At 30.8% G+C, this 23371-nt stretch overlaps 1 protein-coding gene and 1 pseudogene across 1 annotated transcript in view; both read left to right on the top strand.

The window, feature by feature from the left end:
- The window catches only part of JAK2 (Janus kinase 2), an 84588-nt gene that overhangs the window by 42481 nt on the left and 18736 nt on the right, over nt 1-23371 (top strand). The window contains exons 6-15 of the mRNA XM_016138353.2: nt 2769-2914; nt 6420-6741; nt 7540-7659; nt 12789-12946; nt 13742-13853; nt 15767-15953; nt 16620-16747; nt 18834-18968; nt 20121-20208; nt 22702-22829. Of these exons, the coding sequence (XP_015993839.2) occupies nt 2769-2914; nt 6420-6741; nt 7540-7659; nt 12789-12946; nt 13742-13853; nt 15767-15953; nt 16620-16747; nt 18834-18968; nt 20121-20208; nt 22702-22829 (1524 nt within the window). The remainder of the gene's footprint in view (nt 1-2768; nt 2915-6419; nt 6742-7539; nt 7660-12788; nt 12947-13741; nt 13854-15766; nt 15954-16619; nt 16748-18833; nt 18969-20120; nt 20209-22701; nt 22830-23371) is intronic.
- Nucleotides 783-901, top strand: LOC118601200 (annotated as a pseudogene).

Raw genomic sequence — 23371 nt, forward strand, 5'->3', positions numbered from 1 at the left:
AAGTATTAATTCATTTATTTTACCCTAATATTAATACTATGATATCATATTTTTGATCTAGAAAACTTGTGGGCGATTCCCCATTTTGTTTTACTAGGAGGGATTTTCATATTTAGGAGAGCAAAATAATATCACCATGGAATCCCAGATTCTATCTAGACAATACCATATGCATTTTTCTATTTTTTAATGTTTCTACTTCTGTAAATCTGTGTCTCCCCCAAAAAATAAAGTCATGATTAACTTATTCTCCAAGTGTATTGATATCAAGTTAGACTGTATGCATATTAGAGACAATAGAGTGGATTTGACCAATGACATTATCAGAGAGTAAGACTGTTGACTTTTTAAATTAACTTAAAAAATAGTTTAGCCATTAAACTGTCTTTAGAGTAGGTAAGAGAGTATTATAGAAAGATAGATTTGCAACAAGTAAGCAAATAAAAAGCCAAAGGTGTGCTGCCCCTTTTAAATTCACCTTTTTCCTGAGGATTGTCTTTTTTATCACCAAATATGGCCTCTCAGGAATACATAAACTACTGCCATGTGAACGACCTTTAGTTAATTCATATGTATTCGGAAAAAAGAAAAAAAAGAAAAAATGATATTTACTCCATGTTCTTCTTTCTTTGGTTCATTTCTTATATTTCTGGCTAAATGCAGATAAAAATTCTTCAACTATTGTCAGCTACCCAGATAAAAAACTATTTTCTACATTTTTAATTACATGAAAATATTTACTCTGTGATGTTTAAGGAAAACTAGTTTAAGATAATAATACTGTCTACAGCCATGCCACTCTGAACATGCTCAATCTCATCTGATCTTGGAAACTAAGCAGGGTCGGGCCTGGTTAGTACTTGGATGGGAGACCACCTAGGAATACCAGGTACTATAAGTGGTAAAAAAAAAAAAAAAAAAAAATTAAAAAAAAATAATAATAAAAATACATTTTGGCATTTGTGACTATTTCATTTGTAACTTTTCTCTATTGGGTATTTGGGTGATTGTGTTCTTAACACTGCTCTCACTGGTTTTTCGTGTATTTGTTTTTTGGGGGACATGAGTTCCACAGAATATCTTCATGAACAGAATTTATTATCCACTGATCCTATACAGTATATGGAACTAAAGCAAGCTATTAAAAAAAGAATCTACCTAGCCATCAACTATCAGTAGCTCCTTCTTAATCAGAATAACTTAATTGACCATTTTCAAAAGCATAGTAAATAAGTATTTAAAATCATACAAAAAGAACTTTAGCTCCTTCCGTGAATTAATTTTTTATTACCAACATTTAGGATTTTGTTTTGGTTAATACTGATTACTTCATTGTTTGTGCCTTTTATGTAATATAGTTTATTTGTTAATAGGAAGTTAACAAAAAATATACTTTTAAATGCATATTTATTTCTTTTAATAAAATTATTTTAAAATTTATTTTAAAGAATTTATGTAAAACTGTAATTTCATAAGTTATATCAGAAGAAAGAAGATACATACAAAAAGTATAGAAGAAGGTCTTATATTTCTCTTATCCAGTTTAAAACCTTGGTTAAATATTGGTATTCCAGCTAATAGCTCTTACTTTTATTTTAAAGAAAATTTTTATTATTTATTATTATTATTTACTTATTAAAGAATATTGGTATTATTTATGTTCTCTCCTTTCTCTTCTCCTATTACGTGTTCAGTCTGATTTTATCCATATCCTTATATGATCCAGATCAAAATCTTGGAAATTCTGTTTTTCCCTTTTCTTTATTCTTTATATATAATTATAAAGTTAGCAATTTTAAGACTCTTTTAATGTCTTCTATTCCCTATATCAGGTCTTTATTACTTCACATCTGAACCATTACATCAGCCTTTTAAAGAGTCTCCCTGAATATACTGTATTTTCTTAAAGTACTTCTATTATTGCTACTTCCAGCAGTGAAAGCATCATGATGCTTTAGGAAAAGACACTTTAAGAAACTGGTGCTTTATGAAGATGATTCTCTATTGCTTCTAGGATCAAGTCATTCACGGGTTCCTGACATCTGACCCCAACTTACTTTTCCAAGTTCTAATCAACACTATTCCCTTGCATAAAATGTTTGCCCTAACCAGAGTAGTTTGAATCTCCGAACGTGCCTTGTGCTTTGTTCTTGTGTCATTCTTTTTATTTCCTCACCCTGTTTTGTAACCATCAAAAATTACTTCATCTTTAAAGAATACATGAAATAACGAATTTTCCATGAAACCTGCCCTGATTACCCCAACTGCATATAATCCTGAAGTACCTGTTGTGTGGCACTTACTATGCAGTATCTGGCATCATAACTTTCTGTTCATGTGTTCACATGTTTAGCTTCTCTGCTAGATTTTAGTCTTTTTTGAGGGGCGAGACCACATCTCATAGTTCTTTGTATCCAACACAGTCCTTAGTGTAATGCTTTGAACATATTTGGAACTCCATACATGTTTAATTAGTATCTACTTTAATTTAATTAGTTTTGATGTAGAAGATATAATTTGAAAACATAAGCTGTGCAATAGATTGATGTCATATGTACTTTCTAATTGGGAACCCAATTTCAATCAGTTTCCATATACAAAAGAACTTTTACTAAAATTTTATAGCAAAATGATTGAAAATGGAAAGAGTTTATGTTCTTTTTAAATACACGTGTTCTGGAAATTACAGTATAGGTTAAAATACAGTAGTAGATGACATGTGATAGTGAAACTTATGAGATACTTCCTTCTAAATATTTTTTTTTTAGTGGCGTCATGATTTTTTGCATGGATGGATAAAAGTACCTGTGACTCATGAAACACAGGAAGAATGTCTTGGGATGGCAGTGCTAGATATGATGAGAATAGCTAAAGAAAAGGATCAAACCCCACTGGACATCTATAGCTCTGTCAGGTAATTTCCTTATGGAAATCTATATACATAAATGAGAACTTTTGGAGTTTTTATAGAATTTATTTGTATTTTCTGTGTTTCTTTATATTTCTTTATTTCATAATAGTTAAAGGTTGTATAGGTAACTTTTCTTCCTTGTGCACAACACATACGTTTTGAGATGAAAGAAATTATTTTTTTTCCAGTTTTATTGAGATATAATTGACATAAAGCACTGTGTAAGTTTAAGGTATACAGATTAATGATTTGACTTACATATATCATGAAATGATTGCCACAATAAATTTAGTTAACATCAGCCATCTCACGTAGATAGAAAGAACAAAGAAAAAAAAATATTTTCTTTCTTGTGATGAGAACTCTTAGGATCCACTGTCTTAACAACTCTCATATTTATAATAAGCATCTTAAACTATAATTATCATATTGTACATTACATCATGAGAAGTACTTATTTATCTTATAACTAGAAGAAATTACTCAAAGAGTTGGTATTGGACAGAAAATATCATAAGTGTTCAGTATCTATTATTTGATTTATTTATTCTGAAAAGGTTAGGTAGGATCACAACACTGAAAAGAGTACCTGGAGGCATAATTTCTGTTAGCAGATCCTCAAAATGTCTGTATAAATAATTCTGAATCAGAATGTCTCTAATAGTGTTCGTTTTTTACTTGAATTAGTATCACATGCTAAAATGGAAGAGTCTTAGTCTCTAACCCAAGAATTTGGATTCAGTAAATCTGAGGTGAAGTCCACAAATATGAATTTTTACAAATACTGCAGGAGATTCTTTTAAATTTCAGCTTTATTGAGGTATAATTGACATATAAAATTGTAAGATATTTAAAGCGTACATCATGATGATTTGTTATATGTATACATTGCGAAAGGATTTTCCCTATATCGTTTTAACACATTTATCACCTCACATATTTACCACTTTTTGTTGTTGTTTTCTTTTGGTGAGAACATTTAAGTTCTAGTCTCTTTCGCAAATTTCAGTTATATAATACAGTGTTATCAACTATAGTCACCATATTTTACATTAGGTCCTCAAACGTTATTCATCTTATAACTGGTTCAGCAGATTCTTATACAGAGCCACATTCTCCAAATTGTTCTTCTGCACATTGAATTTTGACAATCATGCCAAATACAATTTTTTGAAACACTACTCCTGTAGCCCAGCTTTAATGGCTATACAACTTCTACTCTTTTTAAAGATATATATAACCGTGAATTGTATAAGAATGCTTTTTTTTTAAGTTTGAAGACTAAATATGTATTCTACATATTACACACTTACCAGATTAAAAGTTTGAAGATGTCATGAATCTATTTAAAACTCTCTTAACTACTTGAAATCCTTCTCTCAATAATTGGCTTTAGTCACTTCTTTCCTGAGTACCTTCAAAATAGTTCACATGCAATTTCAGGGTATCAATTTCTTTGTTTCCCTCTATAGATTTAAGTATTCTTGTTTTGTTTTCAGATGTCTGTTAGACCTTATTAACCACAAGGATGTGGGCCATAGGGTATGATTTTAGGAACTCACTGAGGAATCTAGAAGATTCCAAAGTCCAAAGGAAAATAAAAAACATTTCTATTTCCACTAAGGCCTTGATCTTTATTAAACTGCAAGCAGACATCCCTTGGGATAGTAACTCATTTATTTATTTGTTCATTCATTCATTCAGCAGCATCTAGCAACAGACTCAGGGGTGGGGTATCTTACATATCATAAATAGAAACCGAAGGAATCAAAGGGAACACAGATGAAGAAGAGGGAATTGTTGAGCCACTGAAGATGAATTTTATAAATATTAAGCCATCTCTAGGCTTATACTATGATAGAACACAGCTTTGAAGATCATGATATTGTCTAAAGTCTTGGTACAGTCTTTTCGTGTAGATTGTGGTTTCTTTGATGTCAGGAATTGTTCACTCTATTCTTCACTCTCCATTATTTAATCTGGTGTCTTACACACAGTGAATGTATTTCTCTGGTTCTCCTAACCATGATATAAATGCATCTACAGAATTCTCCATTATTTTTTTTCTTTATTTTACTTTTAAAATTGTACATACATTAAAAGTTCATTATGATTCTATGATATTTTAAAACAGCTCTATGGAGATATAATTCACACATCATAAAGTTCACCCATTTAAAGTGTACAGTTCAATATTATTATTAAGTTGTTAGGACTCTTTATATATTCTGGATACAAGTCTCCAGGTATAAGTTACCATGTATATGATTTACAAATATTTTTCCCATTTTGTGGATTGTTTTCTCACTTTTTTGAAGATATTTGCAGTACAAGAGTTTAAATTTCGAGATAGTCTGATTTATGTTTTTTCTTTTGTCTCTTGTACCATGATATTTTAATATTAGATAAATAATTTATGCTTGCCCTGAAGCAAAAGCATACCAGCCTTGCTTGCCTTCTTGATATAATTTAACTCACTGTTTTCTGAATTCTTATTTAGTGCTCATTTCTGAGAAATAATCAAAGAACTCTACTAAATTTTAAAATATTCAAGATTGATGAATGATTATTTCTTGGCAGAATTAAATAAGCTGCTTTGTTTCCAGAAATATCCAGTAGGGTATGGATCTCTGCTTAGTATAACTAAATATATATTCTTTCCCAGACTTAAAGAAAATACATGTAAGGTGCATCTCTTTATGGGGGCGGGGTGGGACGGTGTCACAGAATACTATCAGACAAAGTGGAGGAGCATCTTATGTAGTCATAGAGGTCCAGAAAGAGTTCCTGGATTTGATGATGCTTGAGCTATGACTTGAAGAATAAGCGATAACCAGACAGATGGGTGATGAGAAGAAGGATTAGCCTATTTGAAGGCATGGGCATTTAATATAGGTGTATCTTTAGAAAGAAAATGTTCTTCATTTGTCAGATATTTGAACAGGAGGGAAATAAATGATCTTTGTTAGGATATTTTACACAGAGATGGAGGTAAAAAAGAGATCATTTCCAAATGGAATTGTTTTGATTGCAAAAGAATTATTAGGAGTTATTGAAGCTGTCCTAAGAAAATAATGTATATAAAAGAAGTATCTTCACATAATGAACAACAGTTGCATTCAACAAAATGTAACAATTTCCAGAATTGAGATAAATATTTGTGTACAACATCATAGGAAATATTTTCAAAATAATGCCAAAAAAAATGATCTGTGGGAAAACAAATTTTCAGAGGCTCCATTATTAACCTAACACCTCATGAGGAGAAGAAAATTAACATTTCCTATTCTAAACATGTATGATAACTCATAAGACCGTATATTTATTTACACCATCAAACAAAACCTTAAGGTTCTATACTGTGTAGGTGGTAACTTTGCCACCTTTTTCCACTTGTGTGCTATAGCATTTACCTCTCACAGAGAAGGGTGGTGACTTCTCTTTTAATTTTGTTTTAGTTTTATATTCTAATTTGTTTTATTTTTTTGTATGTTGTCTTTATTCCTAGCTACAAGACATTCTTACCAAAATGTGTTCGAGCAAAGATCCAAGAATATCATATTTTGACAAGGAAGAGAATAAGGTACAGATTTCGCAGATTTATTGAGCAATTCAGCCATTGCAAAGCCACTGCCAGAAATTTGAAACTTAAGTATCTTATAAATCTGGAAACTCTTCAGTCTGCATTCTACACAGAGCAATTTGAAGTAAAAGAACCTGGAAGAGGTCCTTCAGGTGAGGAGATTTTTGCAACCATTATAATAACTGGAAACGGTGGAATTCAGTGGTCAAGAGGGAAACATAAAGAAAGTGATACACTGACAGAACAGGTAATCCTTAATGATATGTTCTCATTCTTTGTTAATTTAAGTACAATGGCAATAGAAGCAAAGTAATTTTAGTTATTTGAAACATGGTCTTGTACTTTTCTTCTCCCTTTGATAGAAATGTGAGTTTTTAATGTTGTGAAGCCATCCAGGTCATATCTATAGTTCTTTTCTGATTGTTCCTAAATGTTTTTTTTTTAATTTAATTCTTTATGACAAAATAATTAGTATAGGTGTTCTTAGAGTTTCAGAAAAGGCATGAATTCTAACAATGATTTTGAAGGTAGTTTTGCTTCCTTTTTGTCTTTTACTATTATTAATATAGGAGGCATAATCATAAAATTTAATAACCTAGAAAAGATTAATTTTAATTGATTTTATAATGATGTATACCTATGAAATAATTTGTTTTAGGTTTACATCATAAGTTTTAAGTTTGTTAATATCTATGTTGTTCATAGATTATTATAAATTTTTAAATAATCTATCTGCATTCTTTGGTAGTTAAACTTCAGTTTTCTGGCAATGGTTTCTATTAATGTTGATTGGATTGAAGGGTACTAGAGCATACTTAAGATTCTTGGCAGCCTTTAATACTCTCATTTTTAAGTCAAAGCAAGATATAGTATAGTCTTAGAGTTAGATTATTGGGGGAGAGAATCCTATTTAATGCTTATCTATTGCTATCAATAATTTTTATTTTAAAGAATTTGTTATGAATGTTATCTTCTTCGTAAGTCTTGTTTTAAAATGGCTCCATGGATTCTACCTGTTTTTAATTTCAAATGCTCTTAATTATAGGATTTACAGTTATATTGTGATTTTCCTGATATTATTGATGTCAGTATTAAGCAGGCAAACCAGGAAGGCTCAAATGAAAGCAGAATTGTCACTATCCATAAGCAAGATGGTAAAAATCTGGTAAGTTTGCTTTATAATGAAATAATGGTTATATTATTAGAAATCTTAATACCAGAGTTATTTTCTTGTAGGAATTCTGATTATAGTTTTAAATATAACTCTAAACATAAATATCAGTTTAGTCAGCTTTTTTATTACATTTAGCTTGTTGTATCACTACCAACTCTTTTCTTCCCAGAGTTTCTTGTACACTAATGTATTTTTCACTCATTTTTATGATTAGCAAAGCACCAGCTACTTTTTCTTCCCATTCTGGGTTGTTCTGTGTCGTAATGCTCATTTCTGAATAGTTATCCTTTATTTATTTATTTATTTTAACCAATAGAGATATACATAATACCAGTCAGACTGCCTAATTAGAGAAAGAAATCAAGTCAAGGAATTACATAAAAAAAAGGTAAATCAATTCCAGGTCAGCTCTTCCTAGACTATAAGACATGATTAATTCTAAAAGATTTAACCATTCTCTTTATTTAAATAGCTTCAGAAATCCCACTTATTTAATTTATTTTTTATTTTTTTATTTTTTATTTTTTGGCTTTATTGAAATATAATAGACAGTTGCTCATATTTACATTGCACAATTTATGAGTTTTTTTCAATTATAGTTGGCATGCAATAATATATTAGTTTCAGTTGTACAGCATAGTGATTAGAGAGCTATGTAACTCACAGAGTGATTACCCCACTAAATCTAGTACCCCTCTTCCCTCTTACATATTCATTACAACATTAACTCTTTTCCTTATGCTACACTTTATATCTCCGTGTCTATTTTATAACTATCCATTTGTACCTCTCAATCCCCATATCCTTTTTACTCCATGCTCCCAAACCCCCTCCCATCTAGTAGCCCTCAAAATATTCTCTGTATCTATGAGTTTATTTTTGCTTTTGTTGTTGTTGTTTATTTTGTTTTTTAGATTCCACAGTTATGTGAAATCATGCAATATTTGTCTTTATCTGACTTATTTCATTCAGCGTAATACCCTCTAGGTCCATCAAGGCAATATCTTTTTCTGTGTGTGTCTTTTAATCTGAAGTGAGTCTCTTGTAGGCAGCAAATATAGGGATTTTGTTTTCGTATCCATTTATCTTTTTGTTGGAGCACTTAATTCTTTTCCATTTGAGGTACTCGTTGATAGGAATGTAATTATTACCATTCTTTATTCCTGTTTTTGATACATGTTTTTTTCTTCTTGAAGAAGTTCCTTCAACACTTCCTGTAATACTGGCTTGGTGTTGATAAGTTTCTTTAACTTATTTTTGTCTGGGAAGCTCTTTAGGCTGTCCTTCGACTGTAAATGATAGCTTTGCTGTGTAAAGTATTCTTGGTTATAGATCTTGGGTTTTCATCACATTGAATATTTTTTGCCAAGCCTTTCTGTCCTGCATAGTTTCTTTTGAGAAATCAGCTGCCAGTCTTATGAGTGCTCTCTTGTAAGTAACTAACTGCTTTTCTCTTGCTGCTTTTAAGATTCTCTCTTTGTATTTAACCTTTGGCATTTTAATTATGATGTGTCTTGGTGTGAGCCTCTTCTGGTTCATCTTTTTTGGGACTCTCTGAGCTTCTGGAGTTTTATGTCCATTTCCCTCACCAGGTTAGGGAAGATTTCCATCATTATTCTTCAAATTGCTCTTCAACTTCTTGTTTTCCCTCCATTACCCCTATGACACAGATATTTTTTCATTTCATTGTGTCTTGTATGCTCCTTAAATTATTATTATAGTCTTGGCTTCTTTTTTCTTGCTGTTTTGATTGGGTGTCCTTGGCTTCCCCATCCTCTATATCGGTGACTTGAGCCTTTTCTTTATCCACTCTGTAGATTCCCTCTTATATACATCTCCTCTCAGATAACGTGTTCTTCATTTCTGACTCGTTTCCTTTTATAATTTCCATTTCCATTTTTATGTTTTCATCTCTTTATTAAAGTTCTCACTGAATTCATCTATACTTTGCCTTAATAATTATAATTATTTTCATAGTCTTGGCATCTTTTTTCTTGACATTCTGATTGAGCGTCCTGATTGGCTTTCCTGTCCTCTAGGCAGAGCATTTGATCCTCTTCTTTATTCACTTTGTTTATTCCTTTATTTATTCCATTTAATGTATTTCTCATCTCAGATAATGTGTTCTCCATTTCAGACTGGTTCCCTTTTATAATTTCCACTTCCATTTTTTTTTTCTACTTCCATTTTTATCTCTTTGTTGGAGTTCTCTACACTTCCCATCTTTATAACTAGTGTTTTGAACTCTGCATCTGTTAGATTGTTTGACTGTATTATTCCTGAATCTCTGTTCTGTTCTCTCATATGGTTTCTGCTGCTTTGTCTTCCCATTTGTGCTGCCATTCTGTATCTGTTTCTACATACTAAGCAAAGCTCCTAAGTCTCCTCATCTTATTAGCATGGCTTTGTATAGTAGATGTCCATTGGTAGTGTCCCGAGGGGGGTACAGCTGCAGCCTTTGCCCCTTAAGGGCCACCTGTTAAAATTCAGCAAACAATCCACAAATGCTGTGTTTATATTTGCTTCAAGAAACCACACCAGAAACCAAGGCCAGCTGACACCAGGGTGAGTCTTGGCACTGCTCAGTAAGAAGCACCAGACTTGCTGAGGACATAACTGAATGTGGCTTGTGTGGAGCTGCAAGTTGGGGGAGGCGGAGTTTCAGGGAATCCTCTGGGTGGAGCGACCTCTGTTATCAAGTTTGCTGACATCTCAACTATGGTGGTACTGAGTCTGCTCCCTGGGAGTGGGGAGGGCTCAACAGAGGGACAGTGGATACTCCAGGCAATTGTGTCAGGGAGAGAGCCTCACCTTCAGCCATCACTCCAACAACTCAGTGTCTTCCTATAAGTCCTTGGTGCTCCCCATGCACCTGACAGAGTGTTAGTGCTCAGGGTAAGCAGGTCCGTCACTCCGAAGGTTCATTTGCAGGCACGGCCCCTTTAAGAGGTGATTGGAGCTGCCAGCTACTGCAGCCTCTGTCCCACTCAGCCTCTGGGACCCAGCAGCCTCTCATCTTTGACCCTTCCTATCTTCTACTATTGCACATCGGTTAATTATTTTTCTCCCTCATTGTAGTACTTCTGTTCATCTAGATCCCACGTGACTTTACTTGCTGTTTGCGCCGTGTTTCTTTCACAACTCTGATGTGGTCACAGGAGGGATGAACAAAGCTTCTATCATCGACACCATTTTTTTCCTGTTTCTCCCCACTTATTTTAATTGGAAAAAAAAAAAGATATGAATTCCTTTATACTCTGATCTTAAATTTCTTATTTATCTGGCTCTGTTTTCTTTTTAACATGGATATTTCCTGATTTGCTGGCTTAAACATTGTATTAATGTTATTTGTTCATTTTACTTAAATATCTCTATACCTATCTGGCCATTTCGGGTTAATATTACCAAAATTATAACTAACTTGGAATTCATTTTAGTCAGCACGTTTTCCTGTTCTTCAAGAACAATGTAATTAATAGTCTGTACCTACTCCCTATAGACTATGATCTTCTAACAGGTAAACAGCATATTTTTGCATGTGATTTTTTTTTTTTTTTACTCCCTGCACCTTGCACAGTGTTCTAGGACCTAGTTTAGAAAGAGCTTGGTAAGTTTCATGGATCAATGAAAGAATGATTAATAATTGTCAATCCCAATGTGGAATTTATAGAAGAAATATTTACTTTAGAAATACTGTAAATATACATGTGTATTCTATAAAGAGTTTATTGATACTAATATGAACATCCTGTAGTAACATAACTTCTTTGTGAGATGTTATTTGAACTTGGCCTTATTTAAAGCCTCAAATACAGAGTTTAAGTAACTTTCCAAGGTCACAGTGTTAGTCAAGTAATAGGGCTTGTGTAAACCCAGATGCATGATTTGATACCCTAAGCTCTTAACTGTGACACTGCTGTGTTTGCTTGGTATTCCTAAAGCCCCTTAAAATATTACATTAACATTTTGTTAGAATGGCTTTAAAGATTAATTTAGGAAGAATTGACATTTCTTTACCATATCATATTTTCTATTTAAGGGATACCTTATAATTCTCCTTGTATCCAAGTATTATTTTATGTTTTTAATTAACTTTTTGATAGTTTTATTTATATTAGTATATCATTTTTCTTCCTGAATTTTATTCATGATGTATTATACTTTTTATGTTACTTAGTAGGATTAAGAACTTTTTCTCAATATATTTTTCTAAGAAATTATTGCTAGATATAAGAAAGTAATTTTTGCTTATTTTTCCAGATTTTATGTTAGTTACATTTTTTTTTTAGTATCTTTATTGTTTACTCTCATTTTTTTCTATCTTTTAAAAATATGGTAACATATATTTCACATAAAATTTAGCATCTTGATCTAGCAATTCCATATCTAGGTGTATATCTGAAGGACACCAAGTCACTATTTCAAAATTTTCTTTTGGTTCCCTGAATATATCGTCATATAATCTCCAAATAGAGATAGTTCTACCTTCTCGTTTCCAGTTTCTGTATTTATATTTGCTTTCTATGGCTTCATCATGTTAACACAATAGAATGCACTGTTAAATAGTTGGCTTTCTTCTTCCCGATTTTAGGAGATATTGCTTCATTTTTTTCTATTAAATAAGATGCTGCATTTTAGACCAAGTATATGTTCCCATATATGTATGATATAATCATAGCATAGCTATATATGACTTTAGTTTATACTATATACATTTTAGTTTATAGCATGAATACTTGAACTTAGCAGTATATATTTGGTATATAAAAGTAAATTATCATTTCTAATTAATACCAACTTTTAGATTGATTTTTCATAGAGAAAAATCATTTTTGTCTAATAGATACAATGGAAAATATAGTAAAATTGTGAATGTAAACAGAACTATAACTGGAAAGGCATGATAACCCCATATTTGAGGGCATCTTAAATATCAGACACAAGAATTTGTAATTCAAATTGAGGAATTGGGGGCCATAAAAAGACATTTGATCAATTAGGAAGAAAATTAGTTTAGGAAAATAGATCTAATGACATGGAGTGAAAAGAATTTTTAATAGGTAACATGCAGCAGACTTTTGAAATGATACTTATTGTTTCTTTTTCTTTTCTCCATTTAGGAAGTTGAACTTAACTCATTAAGAGAAGCTTTGTCTTTTGTGTCATTAATTGATGGATATTATAGACTAACTGCAGATGCACATCATTACCTCTGTAAAGAAGTAGCACCTCCAACGGTGCTTGAAAATATACAAAGCAACTGTCATGGCCCAATTTCGTGAGTAATATAGACTTTTGAAGTAAATTATTGAAGTAATTGAGATATTTACAAAGAAGTTTTTACACAACAGTGATATTCATAGGTTTAGGAGTTTAGGAAAAAATAACCGAAGTAGTTTTTTGTAACAGATCTATTTATTATTGGATTAAATAATAATTAGAATTATTTAGGATAATTTACCATATTTATCCCAATTTATAATACTTCTAACTTATATAAGTTTGACATTTCGTTGCCTAGGTATGTTATGTTTTCATGTATATTGTATTTTGCCTTTTAAGATGTGTGATTTCAATAAAACGTGTAGCAAATTTTCAAAATCAGTAATCTTTGTCACTGGTCTTTGCCATGGATCTTCTATTAGACTTTATTATATTAAATATTTAAAAACAAAAATTTTTATATTAGAAATTGCTTTGGTAGAAGAGACATAAGTGTTTATGATATATTGTCTGCATAGTTAAATGAAATTTTAGGAGAGTGAGCATGGTTTTTAAAATACTAAATTTGTAATCAGAGACAGAAAATTCAAATGAAGGAATTGTTCTTTGTTGTTTTGTATGTCCAAATATACAAAATTTATTTTATTTGTTTTTAAAACAATATAATTGCCTCTTGAGTTGGTTTAAACTTATTGCAAAATAGTTTGGTACTTTTAACATTTTTCCTTAACAAAATTTTTGATAAACCTATAAAGTAGAGGATACTTCTAAAAATTCTAAGTTTTAGATTTGACTTTTGATCTTTTAGATGACATCTTGCTGTTATCTTTCACATTACTTCTTTCTTTAGAATGGATTTTGCCATCAGTAAACTGAAGAAAGCAGGTAATCAGACTGGACTCTATGTACTTCGATGCAATCCTAAGGACTTTAATAAATATTTTTTGACTTTTGCTGTAGAGGTAGGTATGTCACATTAAATAATGGTAATATCGTTAGTCCTTATAATTTCACCTTCATGTTTATCTACCACATTTCTTTTTTAATACTCTGAATTATAGCTCAGGATATGATAACTAGCATAATAATATTTACTTTAGGGATTCTGCATATATAATAAATAAGATATAATTCCTAGGACTTATTTTTTTAAAAATAAAAAATAATTTATAATGTTTTTCTTGTTTGTATTTGTTTTTCTTGTTTGTATTTTATTTTATTTTTTGATGTTTGGTTGTTACAATTGTATCAGACTGCGTTGTCTCTTTTTTCACAAAAATGGAAATCTTTACCAAAACATGTAGAACAAAATAAATCAGAAGCAAACTTTCCTTTTACTAGTAATGTTTACTAGATTAGTGTGAAATATGGCAATAACATAGACATAAACAGTATTGCACTTTTAACTAGTGGTTCTCCAATATTAAAAATAAGGATCTGCAATGTATGTTTTAAGTGTAAAACTACAATGAAACCTCACTGTTAGTATTATTTTGGATCTCATCTAAGGTTGTTTACTCTTCAAAGTTATCTAAAAAAATACTATCACTTATAAGGCAGTTTTATGGTATAAATCTTGAGAAACATTAAGCTGCTTCCAAAATTTATCTTGCTTTTTAAAAATAAAGAAAGGATTTTGTTATTCAATTATGTGACATTATAAACTGCAGCCATCTTATATTTAGCATATGTAAATTAACTGTCCATAAAAACAGAAGGTAGGTTACTTCATAACTTTAACATTGTTAAATACTATTTTAATTTAAAATCTATTTTAATTTCACAATATCTTCTTAGTATAATAGATAACAGTTCATTATATTCAATTAGCAAATCAAAATATGTATATTTTTTATGTTTATTTGCCCAGCCTAATGTGAGGGCTATGTATCACGGAGTATAGATATATTGCCTACTTAAAGACATTTATCTTTTGGAAAAAAATAAAGTATAGCTAAAAAATTCTAGTTTGAGCATTGTAATTATTCAGTGTAGGCAAATATAGACAGTAACAGAAAGGGTTGCAATTATTAAGAAAGATCTTTTGGAGTAGGAAGAACTTGAAATTGACCTTGAAGTCAATTTAGTTGATTGTGTATGAATGGTTTTAAGTGGGTTAAATATACTTATAAGAAACAGCTCAAAAAAAAAAAAAAGATGAATGAACAAGTTCATGGTACATCATAGAAAACAAACATTGAAAAATTGAAAAATATTAAAATCACCATATTAGAGACAATATACAAATACAGTAATGGCACAGTGGAATGGGTAATTAATTACCTTTACTTGTGGAATGGGGTATGAATTGTTAGTGAGGACCTCACACAGAGTGGTACTCGAACTGAGTTTTAAGAAATGAGTAAAAGTTCATTGCTCAGAAGGAGATGTATATTCATAGGCAGAGAGATAACATTACATTTATCAAGGCATGAAATAGTGTGTTTGCTTGAAATTTTAGTCACTAAATATAGCTAGAACATAGGCTGTACGTTTGGAATAGCAGAAGTTGAGATTAGAGTTGGAAGCGGAAGCCAGCTCAAGGAAGACCTTATACGCTAAATTAGTTTTAGACTTCATTTTATAAATGATGGAAGGAAAGGTGTTAAGGATGGTATTATTATTGTTAATTATCATATTATATATTTTTAATAAAGTGAACTCTTAAGCTGTTTCTGTAAGCTGTATAAATGTAATTAGATTCTTTTTTGAGGAATCAAGCACCTGTATCACCCTAAACTGATACTGCATTAGGATTCGTGGTTCAAATGTCTAAATGTTCTGTTGGTTATTTTTTTGAGATCCATTTTTTCACAATCACTAGAATTGTCCATCATGATTTTCCCTCCCTCTTTTTGTAATTAAACTTATATAGCGAGAAAATGTCATTGAATATAAGCATTGTTTGATTACAAAAAATGAAAATGGAGAATACAACCTAAGCGGGACTAAGAAGAACTTCAGTAATCTTAAAGATCTTTTGAATTGCTACCAGATGGAAACTGTTCGCTCAGACAATATAATTTTCCAGTTTACGAAATGCTGTCCCCCAAAGCCAAAAGGTAAAATAATTTTCTAGTTATTTTTAAAATACTGGTAATAAATTATATATATGGTGAGTGGTATTGTCAGGATATTGACTTCAAAAGAAATATGAAAGAAGTTACTCCCAAAACAAATTAATTTGTATCATTCTGTTATACAAGGATCCTCAAATAGAATTGTTCAGTTTGGTGTGGATTGTCTAGGAGTGACTTGAAGTTCCATCATTCTAAAATGGTATTTTAAAATAATAATTGCTTGATATAAGTCATTTATTTAACTAAAAGAAAGACCTTACTATCTAATTGTAATATGTTCTAAGTAAAAACATTCATACTTTTTAGAATCTAAATTTCTGTACTTTTAAAGTTAAAATAGTGAAGTTGGGAATCTCTTGAAATAATAGACTTATTAAAAATTATTAAAATTCCTGAAAATTTATATTAAGGAAGTGGTTATAATTTTGAGTGTTTGAAATAGTTAGAATACATTAAAATTTAATGAATAAACTTCTAAAATTATTTTCAATGAAAAAAATATAGTAAGTTGTTAAGCTTTTCTTACGTATAGAACACATTTTACTCATTTGGAGTAGTTTATATCTACCATATTTGGTTTTGATTTTATAAATGTGTGTGTGTGTGTACACACATATATATAATTATTTCTTTTATTTTCTTTTACAGATAAATCAAACCTTCTAGTCTTTAGAACCAATGGTATTTCTGATGTACCAACCTCACCAACATTACTGAGGCATAATAATGTGAACCAAATGGTTTTTCACAAAATTAGAAATGAAGATTTGATATTTGTAAGTCATTAGATACTGATTATTGTCTTTTTTTGTCATTTTAAAATAACAGCTTTTTTTTAATGTCCTACCCTATTTACATTCATGTGACATTTGGAGCTATTTTATTATGATGTATATTGTCAAAATTTTATTGCAATTTAAATATTTTTATTTCTTGTGAGAATATGATACCAAATTTGAGTTAGAAATTAGCAAAATTAATTCTTTTAAGAAGGGAATTTATTCTCTTTTCAGGATATTTAAAATATTTCTTTAGAAATCTTAAATTGAAAATTAAAAGTCTTCTATGGAAGACTATATCTTAATTTTCAAGTTCTAGAGAAAGTAAGGGAAATTCAAGTGGTTAAAAATAAAGAAGGAACTGTAAACACAGTGGTACGTAAGAGCTGATGTTTTGGCTATAGAATGATGTAGGGTGGTTGGGTTTAGTCTCTAATCAAGTAGATTAAGGTCTAAAAATAATAGAAAGAAGGGTCAAGTATTAAGGTCTACACAAGGCTAGGAGTCAAAAGTAATGCCATCTCTGAATAAAGCCAGGACCCTCAAGTAAATACATCCTCAATAAAACAATATGTGGATTGTGAAAAATTAACCCACTAGCAAAAGAATAGGAGTGTTGTCTGTTTTAGTTGGGCTCTTAGTTAAGAAAATAAATCTCTCCTGAGAATTTGTAATCATAAGATTTTGAGTTCGGGTTTCTTTATACCACCTACATAGACTGAGAAACCCTGTACCAATTGATTAAAATAAAAAGTGGTACTCCCCTAGTAATACCCTGTGGTGCTTGGCAGAAGCAGAAACAAAATATTTGTGAAAGAACATACTCTTAATCTAGGTCACCTAGGATTCCACAGATGAAATGCCTGCAAACATGAGCTTTTAATTGAAAAATTTAAAGCATATGGGGAAATAATCCAAAAGTAAGAGAGAGTCAGCAGACCAACAAATACCAAAATAGACCTTCAAGTACTTCATATAACAGACTCTTCAGATAGAGATTATAAAATACATATACATATTTAAATATATAAAAGGAGTTGAAAACATGGAGATAAAAACAGGACATTATTTAAAAAGACCAAAAAGATTTAGAGAAAGAAAGTAGAGGAAGAAAAATACATTCATTGACATTAAAACAAAATGGGAAGGTTAGGAAGCTGATTACTTATAGTGGAAGAGAGAATTAGTGACTTGGAAGGTATATCTAAAAATTTTTCAGATGCAGCAGATAGGGAGAAAGAAATGGAAATTGTGAAAGAGAGATTAAGGGACATGGAGAGTAGAATGAGAAGGACCAACTGATGTCTGAGTTCCATAAAGAGGCAGTAGATTGAATTATCAAGACTTATAAAGACATGAATCCTCATGTGAATAATAGTAAGCAAAGAGTCTCCAGGTAACTTAATATTAGAAAACTAATAGTAGTAGAGCTTCAGTTTGAACACAGGCAGCGCTGCTTCAGAGTGCAGGCTTTCAACAATTATTCTGTAAGGATATGCAGGAAATATTAGTATTAGTATTGATAGCTAATTATTGAGCATTTACTAAGTGCTTTCATGTATTTATTCATTTATTGTTCATAACAGTCCTATGGAAAAATAGTTATTATCCCCATCCCTCAGATGAAGAAACCAAGGTAACTGCAGCACAAAGAGATTAAATTGCCTGTATAAGGTCTTATCACTAAAAGGTAGTAATAAGGAACAAGTCAGATATTCTGCATCCACAGACCATAGTGTGCTGCCTTTCTACTGCACTATTAGGGAAGGCAAACGAAAGATTCACACATAAGTAAATGTAGGTAAACAGACACTATTATTAAAAAAAGTGATAATTATAGCTAATTCAGAGGATTTTAGAACAAAGTGGAACTAAAATACACTTTATTAATCCTTGTTTTTTGTCTTCTATTACTCTGTAAGGAAGCAGAATATAATTTGGAATCTCAAATATGAGTTTAGTTTGTAAGGAAAATATTCGCTAATGGATGTTTTAAAAGCTCTTTGTCATTGAATGTATTTCCTAATTCCCACATCTTGCTCCATTTTCACTCATCCTTTTCTTTCCCTTTTTTCTTCTAAAGAATGAAAGCCTTGGCCAAGGCACTTTCACAAAAATTTTTAAAGGTGTAAGAAGAGAAGTGGGAGACTATGGTCAACTGCATGAAACAGAAGTCCTTTTAAAAGTCCTGGATAAAGCACATAGAAACTATTCAGAGGTATGTATGTTCTTTGTGAATTTAATGTAATGTATTATATTTAAAGATTTGATGCCTTTTGAGCCATGCTTCTCTTGCTCAGGCCTACTTCCATGTCTAGAAGTATACTTTCCCTTCTAATAAAACTTTTCTTTTCTACTGTAAAAAAAAAAAAAAAAAAAAGATTTGATTTCATATGTATACAACAGGATCTTTCTGAGAATACCTTCTGATGGGGCTATAGAAAATTACGGAGTATTTTTCTAATAACCTTTCCAAACTAATTACTTTTTGCATCACGTTATAGGTATTATTACATTTCTGCATATACCAAGGCAGTGGTTTTGAAATTTGGCTTCTTAGAGCTGTATAGGTTCCACAGGTTTCTTCCACAATTTCATCTACTTAAAAAAGTTTGAAAGGCACTGTACTTAGAAACATTCTAGGAGAAATATGGATGCCTCCAGGCATCATCCTGAGGTACTAGACCACAAAAATCCAGCTGCCAGTTGCTAGGGTCCTTAGCCTAACAAGCCATCACCAAACATGACATAACAAGCATTACAATTTCTTAAAGGATGTTAGTGAAAGATGATGTGAAACATACAAGCCAAAGAGTTTTTCTAATCCAGGACACCACAGTATTGGTGATTATGATCCTCAACAACCATAGCCAGCAGTTCTAGTCAAAGTTAAGTTGAGTTAGAGTTAATACCGTGCAAATTTCTCGACATGGTTATCATGATATTTTATCTGCACAGAGGTCATTCTTTATTACTTAGGAAGTGTTATCTGAACTCCCATCCACTTACTGCAGTCTCATATTTCTGTCTCTGGTATCTACCTCTGTTAGTACTGTTCTCTACTCTAGGTGCCATGTTTCTCTTCATCATTCATGTTGCCCTGTACCACTGTTGCTCTCTTTGCTGTCTCCTTATTCCAGACTTTTTCAGGGGTTTCCTCAGAATGAACTCTAGCATTAAGTAAGGTTGATTGCAGTTGTGAGTTCATTATAAGGGGACCAAAGCACTTTGTAGCCTTATCTGTAGTTTTGCTGAGAATAGGAGAAAGTGTATTTCTCTTATGGCTAAAAGCATCTTTCTGAACTATGAATACTTATAGACACAAATAGTAATACTTTTGCATTTTTTGTATGGTTTTCTTTTTTCTTAGTCTTTCTTTGAAGCAGCAAGTATGATGAGCCAGCTTTCTCACAAGCATCTGGTTTTAAATTATGGAGTATGTGTCTGTGGAGAGGAGAGTAAGTAAAGTTTGGCTTCCTTATGTTAATGTTATACCTTTCTCAGAACATCCATTTTTGTTTATATAGAAAATTCAATTTCAGAATTATAGTTAGGTATCAACATAAACCATAATTTAACAAATTAAATATTGTTGAAACCAAAAACATTGTAGAACTTTTTAATTATGTCTTCTTAAAAAAAAAAAACCAATGAATGAAATTAAACTGCAAACAGCAGTTAATGTCTTATGTTAAAATGCTAAAACAGTAGAGTATTATAGTAAACAAATGTCTTATAATCTTTTATGTTTACCATAACAATATTAATTATGACTGGTTCAGCATAACATTGGAATAACTGGCCATCTCAAAATAGTACACATTTATTTGCAATTATAAAATGAAGCATAAAATTATAGACTGAATTTTTAATGAAACTGACAGAAATGATTGGATGTCGATATTGGATATATTCTATGTGTATATTTAGACTGTTCATAAAAACTCACAAAGTTTATATTCAGAAAATTTCAATGTAATTCTTCATTTCCATTAGTAATATGGATTAAATAACACATTCATATATATTTGAAAATGGGAAGTCTTTTCAAAGGCAGTGGTTTTCATATCTGTTCTCTGGAAGTTTCTCTCAGATATCTCAGAGGGATAATGAAATGAGAATAAATCAAATGCAGTAGTTCATGGAGAATTCTGCCCACTCACCACCAACCAGAGTGGTTCTGTATTTATCTCTTTTATTTATTGATTTTTCTCATCACTTTTCATTTGGGAAAAAAAAGACTATACTTCCTTACAGAGTTTGAAAACAGTGTCTTTAGAGCACATAATCCCAATTCTTACACTTGCTTTTTTACTTATTTCACTGATTCTATGGTGCACTTTTTTCACACTTAAAAATATTTGAAATTGGGAAGCGTGATATAATCAATGGCATGTCAGTTTAATTGGCATTTTTTTTCTTTTATGACACATAAAATAATGGGACATAATGACAATCTGATTATCTTTGAAACATAGTAGGTGTTAAATGCTGCATAAAAACGTCTTATTAAGCTCCTGTTTGTTGTCCCTCCTGGATTTTTCTTTTTCTTTCTTTTTTTTTTTTTTTTTTTTGGCACTTGCCCCAAAATAAATTACCTGCAGTCATTTTTTTTTTTTAAATTAAACGTATTGGGGTAACATATGTCAATTCGTAATTATTTAATGTAGATTGTTCTCTAAATTAACTATGGGAAGCAAACCTTTAATTTGTTTTGTTACCCAGCAAGGCCCAAAGGCAACTTTTGACACTAACAGTTGTTATACCAAATGAAAAGTAATTTTAATATTGGATAAAGCAAAATCACAATTTGAATTTAGATCTACAATATGCATTTTAAACCAAATATAAGAAACATAGGCATGTATGAAGTATAGGCACTTAATTATTTACTGGGCCATCAACTAACACGAATGACAATGTGAGAGTCTGTCAGAATTTCTTTAAAAGTATCTACCATGATACCATGCTTAAAATATTTATTTGAATTTTTTGTGGTTTTTATTTCACCTTAATTTTCCATCTTTTAACTTTGAAAACCAAAATCTTTTCTCATTTATACTTTAGAAACAACAGAATGACCTTAATAAATTCAAGTTTGAAATTGGGACCTTAAGCTTACAGTATTACAAATTATTACTAGATGACTATAAATAAACTCTAAACCCAGTTAATTACTTTATTAAATAACATGCCTTTATGTAGAAACAGTCTTGGCTTTCAGGAACTTGGTCAATCCTAATGACATTGGGAATTTTTATCTGTGTCTTAAAGGCAGTCACTACTGTTTTTAGGAGCAAACACTTGTTTCTCTGGCAAAAATATATCTTAATAGTATTTTTAAAATAGTTTTAAAGATAAAGTAATAAAAAGCACTAATTTTTTGCAGCTTAAATTAAAGGATGGTTGCAATTCGAACTCCTTTATGTTTCCAGCAGAATCGATGTTGCTATTAATTTTTTTGTATAGAAGAAGAATTCTGGGAAGTTTTGAATGTCTAAATAGTTTCATTTAGAAAAATTAACTGAGAAATTTTTATTTCAAAACAGCCATAATTCACTAATAATATTCTATGGGTTAATATTCTGTTTATATGTGTGTGTGTATATAATGTTATATTACATATAATTTCATATATATGTAAATATATAATAACCTTATATAACATTATAATGCATATTATGTTATATATTACTATATAACAACTATGTATAATATTGTATATATAAAATTGTTTCTATTCCTACTTCTCACTGTTGTGAATAAAATCAAACCCTAAAATAAAATGATATATAGCTGTTAAGCTTTCTTTAAATTAGTTGAGTTTTATGCAGTTTAACTTCTTTTTATAATGCCCACATATAACTATAAACATATTTATGGAAGTTTTAAATTATATATTTTTTATTGTGTGTGTACTTGATCCTTATTATTATTATATTTTAATGCAGATATTCTGGTTCAGGAGTTTGTGAAATTTGGATCATTAGACACATATTTGAAAAAGAATAAAAATTCTATCAATATATTATGGAAACTTGAAGTGGCTAAACAATTGGCATGGGCCATGCATTTTCTAGTAAGTAATTAGTATATCCTTTTATCAGAATTTGTTTCAGCTTTTGGAGCAATGTAGAAAGATCTTGATCTGGGAACCAGAAATAAATAGGTAAAGGGATGCTGAGTCATTTAGAATAATTTCTGTTAGTTGATGAAAGGTATTATTTTAGGCATACATTTATTTATGTAAAATCCCTTTACAAGTTTTGTCATTCCATCAGTCTCTTTGAGTTGCTGATAGCCAATCGGTAGTTTGTGTCTCTTGGGTTTAGAAACATATAGAAACACATTGTGCTAACTATGGATAGCAGAAAATCCCTGTAGGATGTCCCTTGTTAGGTTGTTTATGGGCAATTAGAAATTATGCCTAATAAAAAAGCAATACTGCTGGAGAAGAAGAATATTAGAGGGCCAGCCAATGATCAGGCCCCTCAGAATGCACCTATAATCAGCTGCTGAACAGAAAGAGTATTTCTGTCAGCCACCACCTAGAAATAGATGCTACTTAAAATCTCAGTTTTAGAAAGTGAAGTCACATTGGATAGTTTTAATGTAGTTTTA

The sequence above is a fragment of the Rousettus aegyptiacus genome, unplaced genomic scaffold, assembly GCF_014176215.1.
Source record: "Rousettus aegyptiacus isolate mRouAeg1 unplaced genomic scaffold, mRouAeg1.p scaffold_m13_p_3, whole genome shotgun sequence".
In the NCBI taxonomy this organism is placed as follows: Eukaryota; Metazoa; Chordata; class Mammalia; order Chiroptera; family Pteropodidae; genus Rousettus; species Rousettus aegyptiacus.